Source organism: Megalobrama amblycephala, linkage group LG1, assembly GCF_018812025.1.
Source record: "Megalobrama amblycephala isolate DHTTF-2021 linkage group LG1, ASM1881202v1, whole genome shotgun sequence".
NCBI classification, from domain to species: Eukaryota; Metazoa; Chordata; class Actinopteri; order Cypriniformes; family Xenocyprididae; genus Megalobrama; species Megalobrama amblycephala.
In genome coordinates, this window is record NC_063044.1 from 2,422,284 (window position 1) to 2,434,406 (window position 12,123).

The window sequence follows — 12,123 nt, forward strand, 5'->3', positions numbered from 1 at the left end:
TCTGGTGCTCAGTTACAATACAACAATCATATAAAAAAATGTCATGATGAATAACGCCTATGCAGATTTTTATTGTACTCTTTAATCCTCCCCATGAAGCCAAATCTGAGCAACAGGTTCCTGGCTATGAACCACTGTGGAAAATATTGTGATGTAACATTATGTATCGGAAGCTGTAATAAAATAAAAATGTTTAAAATTTGACCAATAGAAAAAAAATTAGACCCTAATTAGACCCCCAAAAGAGGAAAAAGAAATACTTGACCACACCATCCTGACCACTCGATTAAAGCGTCACAAATTGTTCCCTTTTGCTGAATGTGATAATGGTAGATGTACATTGGAAATTCTCTTTGTTTGTCTATATGTGTTGTTAGTGTCTTGAGATGAATAATCCATTGTTTGATGACCTCTTTTGTCTCAGAAGTTTATTATCATAGGCCACTTTGTATTAATTAAGCAAATTTGCATATTCTCCATCTGTAATGGAGCTCTCAGTTATTTTGAGAGATCCCTGCGGTTCTAGGAAAATTGTTGTGAACTGGTACGGTAAGTTCTGCTTAGAAGATGGGTAAATAGCATCGGGAAACCATGAACAGGTTCTTTTTCAGGCCCAGTAAAAATATCAACAACAGCAAAAAAAGTTTGGTTACGTATGCTTCTTCAGGGTACCCGCGGGGTCTTAAAAGCATTGAAAAAGTCTTAAATTTGATAATCTAAAATTAAGGCCTTAATAGCCTTGAATTTGGTATACAAAGTCTTGGATTTCGTTACAAAGGTCTTATTTTTATTTTTTTTTTATTTTTTAACTTTTCCTAGGATTAAGTTCATACCGTAACAAAATGAACTGTTACTAGTGTAGGGTAATTAAAAATTCATGCAGCGTAATGTTGAGTGCACCTCGCGCTCCACGTCATAGCACCCGTTACTATGGTTACTAGGCAAGTGAGGTAAATTACTAGAGATGAGCCGGATACTCGGCTGAAACGAGTATCCGGTACGGATAAAGCACTTCTGCCGAGTACGAGTATTATACGAGTAATACGAGTCAATATCTGTGCTCGGATTGAATGAAAATCATCATTGGGTAGCTGATTGTGTCAGCGTTCTGTGATAGTCTAGTCCAGTGGTCTCAAACTGCCGGCCCGCAACTGATCTCAAAAATAAAACATAATCCGGCCCGCTAAATTATTATTATTATTATTATAATTATTATTCTCTAGTACGCGTCACATACGCGGCCGCGCCGGCATTCTCCTTCTTTCCAATGCGCTTTCATTCGCTCCCGTGGCGTCTGTCGTTGCTATGCAACCATGAGCCGCGCTCTCAACCGCGTCGCATCTATAATGAGCGCGCTTGCCTAAATTACAGTAAAAGCACTCGACTTTAAGTCACGAGCGTCGTTTTAAATCACCGAAACGCGTCCGATGCTACCATGTCAAGAAACAGAAGAGTGTACAAATGTATTCAAGGGTTGTATTTGTTCTGTACAGTGTTGTTCAGTGCAAGATTTTAATTTTATTTAAGCTAGCATGAAGTAAAGGAAAACAGCCTACTTCCACTAAATGTTAAAAACTAATAACAATGAGAGATTTTTATTTTTTGGCAAAATAAAGTTGATATATATAGCTTCAGTTTTTTGTTTATTTCTGACCCCTCCATGGCATCTATGAGTGTTGCTGGTTTTGTTCCTAAATTACTAATTTTTTTTATTCCATGCACCTTGTTGGATGTGAGAAGTTGCACCAGACTATTGCAATTAATAGTATTATATTAGTAGTATTATATTAGTATATTAGTAGTATTACATCAATTACATTAGTAGTATTACATCAATTACATCATAGTATTAGCCTATATAATTATATTACACTCTGTAACAATGAGAGAGACACTGCTGTTTACATTTAGTAGGCCTATGGTAAATAAAATATTTATAGTATAGGTATAAAAATATATGCCGAATTAATTATTTTCTAGGGTTAAAAATTTATACAGATTTGACATTTTCCCCTCATACTTCTGTCGGAATGGGTACGAAGTTGGCATTGAATTTCATTTAAAATGTTATTAAAAAGGTCTTAAAAAGCCTTGAATTTCATTTGGAGGATCCTGGGGGTACCCTGTTCTTGCACTTGTGCCCATCAATGCGAACGATACAATGTGCTGAATAAATACATGTGTGCAACAAATTCCAGTCTGTGTCAGATGTGAGTAAAACATCTTTTGTGCCAGTGTAAACGCAGCCTATGACGAAACATACAGCGACCTATTCCCAATTGAATGCTAAGAAGGCAAATGTTTAAATTAGTGTATCAAAAACGTACAGAGTAACAATTATAGTTTGATTCCCATTCGAGAAGCTCTTGTGAGCCAGATCTTTTAGTGAATCAAAAACATACAGAGCAACCATTATAGTTTGATTCCGGGTCAAATGCTTCTTGTGAGTTGGAACTTTTTAAAGAATCAGATGGTGCTTCTCAAATGGAAGGTTTCGCCCTAGCAAGGCTGCATAACTCGGTTGTCATGTTATCAAGCATCGCTGAAGTTTGATTCCTGAGCAGATTCTTATGAATCTGTTTTCTTTAGTAAATTATACATCCCGAACTGTAACACGGATCCACTGGAGGAAAGTTGCTTAGAGGACCCAAGTGCAGTTTATTTAACTTAAGCAAATACAACATAAACAATGACATGGCTTGGTTAAACTTGGCTAGAAATAAACATTAACATGATCAACTTTACCAACTGTGGTACATGGACAAATCTTACCCACAGTGGTACAGGGAACAATGCATGACAAAGACTGAGGCAAACATGAGGGCTTAAAGGATGTTCACTTTTAAATACACTTTTCCTGATAAATTTACTCACCCCCATGCCATCCAAGATGTTCATGTCTTTCTTTCGTCAGTCGAAAAGAAATGAAGGTTTTTGAGGAAAACATTCCAGGATTTTTCTCCATATAGTGCATTTCAGTGGCTACTAACAGATTGAAGGTCCAAACTGCAGTTTCAGTGCTGTTTCAAAGGGCTTTAAACGATACCAGATGAGTAATAAGGGTCTTATCTAGCAAATCAATCTGTCATTTTCTAAAAAAATACAACCGTTTATGCTTTATAAACAAAATATCGCCTTGAACATGCTTTCCGCTTCTGCATTCTTCATAACGTTTACGCTGAATGTCCTACGCCTTCCCTATTCAAGTTACAGAAAAAAACGAAACTGGCGCCGCGTTCGTTCCGTAAGTAGAATAGGGAAGGCGTAGAACATTCAGCGTAAGCGTTATGAAGAATGCGGAAGCGGAAAGTACGTTCAAGGCGATATTTTGTTTATAAAGCATAAACGGTTGTATTTTTTTTTTAAATGACTGATCGATTTGCTAGATAAGACCCTTATTACTCATCTGGTATCGTTTAAAGCCCTTGAAGCTGCACTGAAACTGTAATTTTGACCTTCAATCTGTTGGTAGCCATTGAAATCCACTGTAAGGAGAATAATCCTGGAATGTTTTCCTCAAAAACCTTCATTTCTTTTCAACTTTTCGACATCTTTTATCAGGAAAAGTGTATTTAAAAGTGGACTAATCCTTTAAATACACAAGGATTAATGACAAGACACACCTGTGTAAAATCAACCCAATGAACCAATGACAACATAGGACACATGAGACCAGGGGCCTGTACCATGATGGTAGTTGAACAAACTCAGGGTTATAGCATTAGTTTCGAGTTGACAAAACCAAACTACCCCAATCCGGCTTTGTTGGTACCATGATGCTGATCATCAACTTTCTCTGTCAACTCAGGCTTTGATCCTGAGTTTGTGGAGCCCGTGCACATGAATCCGTGACATCAGTGGCAAACAGCCAATCGCATGCCTCGCAACATGATAAACTGTGATTGACTTCTCGCGAGAGAGCAAGCGCGATTCAAAACTCTTTTGCTGAAAATGAAGAATTTAAATGCATTTACACTAATGGAAAATACTTGTCTGTGAAAGAGGACAAATAAAAGAAATGATCTTTCTCTATCAGTGCAAATGAAAGTTGTGAAGTTAGTTTATATAGCTGATATATAGCGAAAGAGACTCAAACTTGTAAGGTCACATCATATTTAAAGTTTATTTACAGCTTATTTAGATTACATATAATCTGTATATATTAATATTCATTAAAATTGCTTGTGTGTAATGGATTAATAATATAGATCATATAATAATTATAGAAATCATATATAAATAATAAAATAATTCTTTTTTTTTTTTTTTTTGCTGCTATATAGTGTCTTTAGTTTGTAGGAAGAGAAACTGGAGCAGTGACTTTATTGCAATGGATATGTCAGTGTCAGTTTGCTCACATCTGATTGGCCCAATTTCAGTTTGAGATCTCTAACCCAGAACATAACCTGCCCCGGAGCAGGTTAGCTGTGGAGCGTAAGTTACTATGGCGATGAACAGCGCTAAAAGCCAAGTCACTTTCATGGTACCTAAAACTCAGGATTGGCGCAAACTAATCTGAAACTTACCTGGCTAGCCAGCTAATCCAGCTTCATGGTACAGGTCCCCGGGAAACACATGACATGGGAACACATGGAAAAACATAACAAACATGGCAAAGAAACAAGAAGTATGAACATAATAAAACATGAAACCTGAACATGAACACAAAACCAAAAAACTAGACATGACACGAACCATTAGTCCAACCAATTTCCAAAATAATGACTCTTTTTGTAATCCAAATGCATTGGCTCTGCCCGCTACAGTTTAGGATTGTGATAATCGGATTGCTTTTATGCCCCCTTTAAAACACGGTGAAACAATAATGGTTTTAAATGCATTTGTTAAAAATTATATCCTTATTTGGCAATGGAATTGCTTTTTTATTTACTAACCTGGTAGTTTCAGTATTGTCATCTGATACATTCTCAATTATAGACTGAGATCATTTGGATTCTTATACCTGTCATTTTACTATCCACACATTCTTGGATCAGGTTCTCCTATTCGGTGTGTAAGTGCAGCATTGCTGCTGTATTGTTTGTATTCAGCAGTAAGGACAGCTGTTGTGTGTTTTACATACGTGGGTGAACGGCTCCCGTAAAGCTCACCCGAAGCCTCCACATAACACTCTGACAGCTGCTGGAGATGAACAGGGCTTTCCTGAACACTCTAAAAATATCACTATCCACCTCTCTCTGTTTGTCTTTCCACCTGACAAGTGCCAGTAGGGAGAAGATGTGGAGTATTGTTTAAATTAAAAAAAGACATTAGTATTTAGTATGGAGTGTTGGAGGTATTCTAAGAATAGATTTTAGAAGTTATAGAATAGAAGTTAAACTTTAAACTGTTAAACTGTAAATCAAAATTAATTTAACTGATTTTGTTATTCTAAATTAAACATTGTGTTCATAATCTTTCATTAAAATTTAATATAATAATAAAATGTTCCGCCTTTCCTTTTTGGCTGACATCACAAATAAATCTCTTCCATTGCCTCTCCTCTAACCATGTGATTCACAAAACAGTCAAAACAGTCAAGACAGACAGACAGACAGATAGATAGATAGATAGGTAGATAGGTAGATAGATAGATAGATAGATAGATAGATAGATAGATAGATAGATAGATAGATAGATAGATAGATAGATAGATAGATAGATAGATAGATAGATAGACAGGATCTGAACATGTTCATGTACTGCATTTGAAATCATTCTGTAAATGTGTGGCAAAGATGATGCAAAAAACTGCAATTGTGATTTTATGAGCATCAGTTTCCGTAGGTACAACAATAATTCTTCCCAAGAGACGTTCTGTGCTTCCTCTTCCCTGTGACATCACTTCCTCTTCCACTCAACTTTCCTTTAGGCTCATTCAAGCAATACAATGACTAATAGCTTCATTGTTTGTGTGTGTTTATTACAGTACGTTATATGTGTGTGTCCACTACTCTGCGTTGCTGCTGTTTAACCATCTTGCTTTCTCTTTTTCTTGTTCTTTTTTTCTAGGTCATCTCTGACATGCCCACGTTGTCTTAAGCAGAGCAACACGTTTGATCCTTTTCTGTGCATTTCTCTTCCCATTCCTCTAAGGCAGACAAGGTGAGTAAATTCTACCCGACAAAAGCCTTTTGAAGTCACTGAATCATGCAGAAACATTTTTACTTTTGTTTGGTTGTACAGCATATATTTTGTTGCTTCGCTGTGCTCAAAAACTATAAACCATTCAAAACAGCAGCAACAGATGGATTGCCAAGGAAATCCTCTTTTTTGAGGGGCGGAAATGGCCTCTTTTACATTCACAAAGGCAAAACTATTCTCCCACACACACTATAATGTCACATCAAATATTTCTATGTTTATATAAACCAAGCTTGCAATGATATATGTGACCAGTCACGGAAAGTAGGGACACAAGTCGGTTTTGGGGCATTTTGAGTTATTCACAGATTCTGAAAGTGCAGTCTCCAAGCTTTCCAACGATGTGTGACACATGGAAATCTGATAATATTTGGAGAAGTTGTGGCCATTTGAAGGTAGGCAATCAAGAAAGCTCAAGAGGGAGAAAAACCCCTTTAAAGTTTGTGCAGTTCTCACCTGTTCTCACCTGCTGGGAGTGACAATAGGGCTCATTTACATCTCATTTAGATAAGCCATACCCCCTGTAAAGCTGCATGGACCGCATACTATTAATAATAAAGGTTAATGTGCATTGTAAATGTCAGTAATTTTTTTTTTTTTTACTTTTATAAAAATGATTTAGAGGCTGAAATATGTGACTTTTTTGTCAAAACTCTATTTGAACTTGTGCATTGTAGATAACATGTTGCAAGACACTCCTTTAAAATCTGCCCATCATTTTTAATGTTATTATTTTAATGTTTATGTAAAGAAAAAGTACATATTGATGCTAATTTTATTTTTTATTTGCTGGTTTTCCACATAAAACTTGGTGAATTGACTTTTTGAACAGGATTCTGTGATAACCGTGATCATTTTGGTCACTAATCATGAAATGAAATGTTCTCACCTGAGAAGCCTGTTAAAGAAGAATAGGCAATCCAGGAAATAACTGGACTAACAGAGGCCAGAGATCGCTAACTATGGCTATTCAAAACACTTTTCAAGACAATAAATACACGATTGAGGCGATGAATGCATGTATTGACTGAATTTGCGTCTGAATAGCGCTGGCTCCGTGGGCGTGGCCGCATTAGCGGATAATGAGCTGAATCACGGACTTCTGACATGGCTCTCTTTTCATACAGATTACATAAACACAGAAGGTTTGTTTTCGATTTGACTTACACATTTTAAAACTTGACATTTCAACGTTTTTTCAGACATAAGTATAATTTTTTTATGATTAGTATTCACTAAGTTACAGTTCATTTTCTGAGAACTATCAGATTGGACTTCGTTCAGAGGGAGATGAGAGATCACGCATCATGTTAGTTTTCTTTATTTTTCAAAAAGCACAACATTTTGTTTTTATTCTGAGTGTACACAAATAAAAGAAGACATTCTATAGTTTCAATTGATATATATTACTTATGTCTCTATGACAAAATATGATGGAGTATTTTAAGTCTGTTTTGCTGCAATGTGAAAAAAAACCAGCAAAACGCGCCGGCGCGTTACCCGACTCCAGAGAGGTAATGTCTTATTATGCCGCTTTCATCGTCGCTCAGATCGTCTTCAGAATCAGTGAGCGCTTGTTCATAAGCATCCGGCTTGTCGAAGAAGTACTTCAAAACATTTTCGGTGTAACGGCCACGGTTCTTCATTGAATTTTGATATCAGCTAGAGCCGGCCAGAGCGCTGCATAATAAGTAGCCACGCTTCCCAGTATGGAAATACACACAGACAATGACACGCCCCTACTGCGTGCTAGAATCTCCGAAAAACAAGCCGATTTCGACCTCAAAATGTACGCTTTTAAATATACCAATACTGCTATCTCAAACACGGAAAGGCTTCTTCATGATCTCAACTAACAGATTCTGCAAAAAAACGAAAATCACCAATTTTGAAAAAAAATGCTTCTTTCTCATTTTGCTCGAGAGTTGTGCTGCCGACTTGTGTCCCTGGATTCCGTGACGGGTCACATATAGATTTGTTCACTTTCATTGTATGTTAAAGAGCAGCTTGGACATTCTGCTATATGTTTCCTCTTTTGTGTTCCAAGAAAGAAAGAAAGTCAAATAGGTTTCATGATGACACAATCTACATTTTTTGGGTGAACTACTCCTTTAAAGGATTAGTTCACTTTCAAATAAAATTTTCCTGATAATTTACTCACCCCCATGTCATCCAAGATGTTCATGACCTTCTTTCTTCAGTCGAAAAGAAATTAAGGTTTTTGATGAAAACATTCCAGGATTTTTCTCCTTATAGTGGACTTCAATGGAGCCCAAATGGTTGAAGGTCAAAATGACAGTTTCAGTGCAGCTTCAAAGGGCTTTAAACGATACCAGACGAGGGACTTATCTAGCGAAACGATCTGTCATTTTTGAAAAAAATGTAAATGTATATGCTTTATCAGTGCTCCCCACAGGTTTGAAATATACTTGCGGTGGTAGCCGGGTGAAAAATCCTCCTATTACCCACGGCACAAAAATGGTCTACTACATGTGACAAACAACAAATAATGTGTGATTTTTAACAGTAATTTTATTTATTGAAATCAATTTTAATTACATAGCATATTACATTTCATTACATACTAATATTATGCATTATTATGCATTGTAAATTATGCAAAATTACAGCATTTAAATTGTTCACATTTTCCTATGTTCTCCTTGCTGTCATATAGTGTCTCTCTCAGTGAATGGGACACAGATTTTACTCGTAAAATTTATAAAATGAATAATAATATGTGTCAAATAATGTTCTTAGTCTTTTCTTCCTGTGGGGGAGACTACAATAATTTACTATGAATTAAATGGAAATCAAATTAAATACAATTTATTGTGTAACCAAAATACCAATAATGCCCAAAAGAAAGAGAAAAAACTTAGCGTGTGACTTTTAATTATAAACAAGCCCGAATGAATGAATGTTGAATGTTAGCGGAAGTAAACAGTTCTGACGCACACACTCAAAAAAATGAACTTTCACTGTTGTTAGTTTCACTCAAACCATCCTTGTTCACATTACTTAAAAAACTCATGTAACTACATGAACGTAATTTAACTGCGTTGTTTCTACTAAAATTGAGTATTGTCAGCTTTTACTTAGTAAGTGTTTGTTCAGTCAACCTAACATTGCTGTGTGAAACGCACACATTATTGTTGACATAACTAACTGTGCAGTGGATCCGTAGTTCCCAGCATGCTTTGCAAGGGACTGCATTAAGAGAGTAAATTTAGGGATTAAAGTGTTATTTTATGTGTTTTTCAGTAAAGGGAAAGATGTTGTTAGTTTATGTTAGTGTTTAATGTTCAGTTATGTTGGACATTTAGAGTAGTTTCTGTAATGTTTTTGAATTTTGTGGTTACCATCATGCAGAAGAGTGTCGCCTGTTTAGGCTGTGCGCGCTCATATACGCATGTTTATTCCTGCTCTCAATTCAATTGAGTTTGTTCAATTAGTTATTTTTTGAGTGCATTTTGATATGTTTGATATTGTATGCTTTTTATTTAAATGATTATTCAAAAAAAATGTGTTCACCTTATGTAATCAACATAACATTAAGTAAACTGCACATATAAATATTATGTAACAGTGACATTCAAATGATTTGTATTTACTCAAAGAAGTTTTGTCAGCTTTACTTGAATTTCTTTTGTTCATTCAACTAAATAGTTTTTTGTACAAATTACTCAATATTGTTGCGTGGAACCACTTGACACTTATTTTTTAAGTAAATCCAACAATTCATTTTTTTGAGTGCACATAACGAGCAGGTACGAAACGACTAGCTATTCGATTGCGGATGGTTTTATTATATTGGGCGGATATAAAAGTATAAGAGGATAAAAATAATAAAAGCAAAAATGTGTCTCCATATACTTGGGCGGCCGTTATTATACGTGGGCGGCCCGCCCAAGTAAAGTCTATGTGTGGGAAGCACTGGCTTTATATAAACAAATGTTCGCCTTCCAAGTGGTTCCGCCAAAACCGCACTTTCGTATTCTTCAAAAATCTTACTCTGTATGTTCTACGCCTTCCCTATTCTACTTACGGAACGAACACAGTGTAAGTAGAATACTTGGAAGGCGATCGTTTGTTTATATAAAGCATATACATTTGCATTTTTTTTGAAAATTGTTTTGCTAGATAAGACCCTTATTCCTCGTCTGGTATCGTTTAAAGCCCTTTAAATCTGCACTGAAACTGTCATTTTGACCTTCAACCGTTTGGAGTCCATTGAAGTCCACTATAAGGAGAATAATCCTGGAATGTTTTCATCAAAAACCTTTATTTCTTTTCGACTGAAGAAAGAAGGACATGAACATCTTGGATGACATGGGGGTGAGTAAATTATCAGGAAAAATTTATTTGAAAGTGAACTAATCCTTTAAGGCAGAACACGTGGCCAGTTAAAAGGAGGGTAACTGTTCGAGGTGTGGCACTTTCTACACGATTGCCTTACTGCTTCCGGCAATTCACTTATTCACAGTAGTTTATGTCTGTGGGCGTTTTCAGGCTTTAGGTCAAATCTCAGCAGGGTTAGGGTTGTGTAGCTCTCACACTGAAATGTCACACCGTTTCTGAACAGTGGATGAAAACCAGATGGTGTGGTAGATGACGTTACTTCAGCAGGAGCTGTGCAGTTCAAAAGTTTGGGGTCACTAATATTTTTTAAAAGAAATTAATACTTTTATTCAGCAAGGATGCATTAAATTGATCAAAAGTGACAGTAAAGAAATTTATATTACTACAAAAGATTCCTATTTCAAATAAATGCTGTTCGTTTTAATCAAAGAATCCTGAAAAAAATGTTTCATGGTTTCCATAAAAAAAAAATTTACATCAGAAATTATTTTTAAGCATCAAATCATCATATTAGAGTGATTTCTGTTAGATCATGTGATACTGAAGACTGGAATAATGATGCTGAAAATTCAGTTTTAATCACAGGAATAAATTTAATTTCAAAATATATTACAATAGAAAGCAGTATTGCAGTATTTCTTATTACAGAAATCTTAAAAATTGCACAGACCCTAAACCTTTAAAAGGTAGTATTGCATTCAGAATACACAGCTACTTTTGAATGCCAGGATATCAGTGTAGTTAACATTCACCAGCACCGAGTGACCAATCAGATTAATTCTTTAGCCACACCAGCCTGCTGGACGAGTAGGGCTGGACGATTATGGCCTAAAATCAAAACCTCGATTAATTGAACATTTTACCTCGATTATGATTAATGAACGATTATTTTGTTTCTGTTTTTTTTTTTTTTTTTTTTGCCCTCATAGTTCACTGACAAGGTTTGTACTGTAAATATGATAAAGGTGGGATATTTTTTTCCTATTGAAAGAGTGATCTGACACAACAGCTCACTATCAGCAGTTATTTTATCTATGGTTCGTAACATTTCTTACAGATTTGTGCTCGTTGTAAATCAGATAAAGATAAATTAGCACAGTACCAGTATGTAATGAGAGCGATTGCGTGTGTGAATTAGTCATATCGTCTCTCAATTAATTGTGAAGCTGTGGGTTGTAAATAGTTCCTTCAAAAGTAGAAAAAATATATGCTATAATAAGTTTTGAGTTTCTAAGCTACTTTAGTGATAAATCACAGGACAGCGCTGACAACTAGTTTCTGCGTTCCTCTCTGTGCGTGCGATGTTCACGTTTTGCACAGCTACTGTTTGTATGAGTGTTTGTGCCACAATGCAGCTGCGCGAGAACGGTAGCTCGAAATAATATACATCCAGTCGTCTAAAATCGCTTGAATGTCCAAATTGGCAAACCTTGAAACAAATACAACTGACAAAGTTTAGTGAAGACGCAAGGCTCACCGCTCGCGCGCCATCACTATGTGTTGAACCGGCGTTCACCTCCGTGTTGCTTCCATGCCACTGACTGGACGGGGCGGAGTCACGTGGCTACACACGCGGTAGTATGTTTTTAAGTGGGAAGTATTAACAGGATTAAAAAA

At 36.1% G+C, this 12,123-nt stretch overlaps 1 protein-coding gene across 1 annotated transcript in view; it reads left to right on the forward strand.

The window, feature by feature from the left end:
• Positions 1 to 12,123, forward strand: part of usp43b (ubiquitin specific peptidase 43b) — a 94,603-nt gene that overhangs the window by 46,626 nt on the left and 35,854 nt on the right. The window contains exon 4 of the mRNA XM_048162172.1: positions 6,013 to 6,105. Coding sequence (XP_048018129.1) covers positions 6,013 to 6,105 — 93 coding nt within the window. The remainder of the gene's footprint in view (positions 1 to 6,012; positions 6,106 to 12,123) is intronic.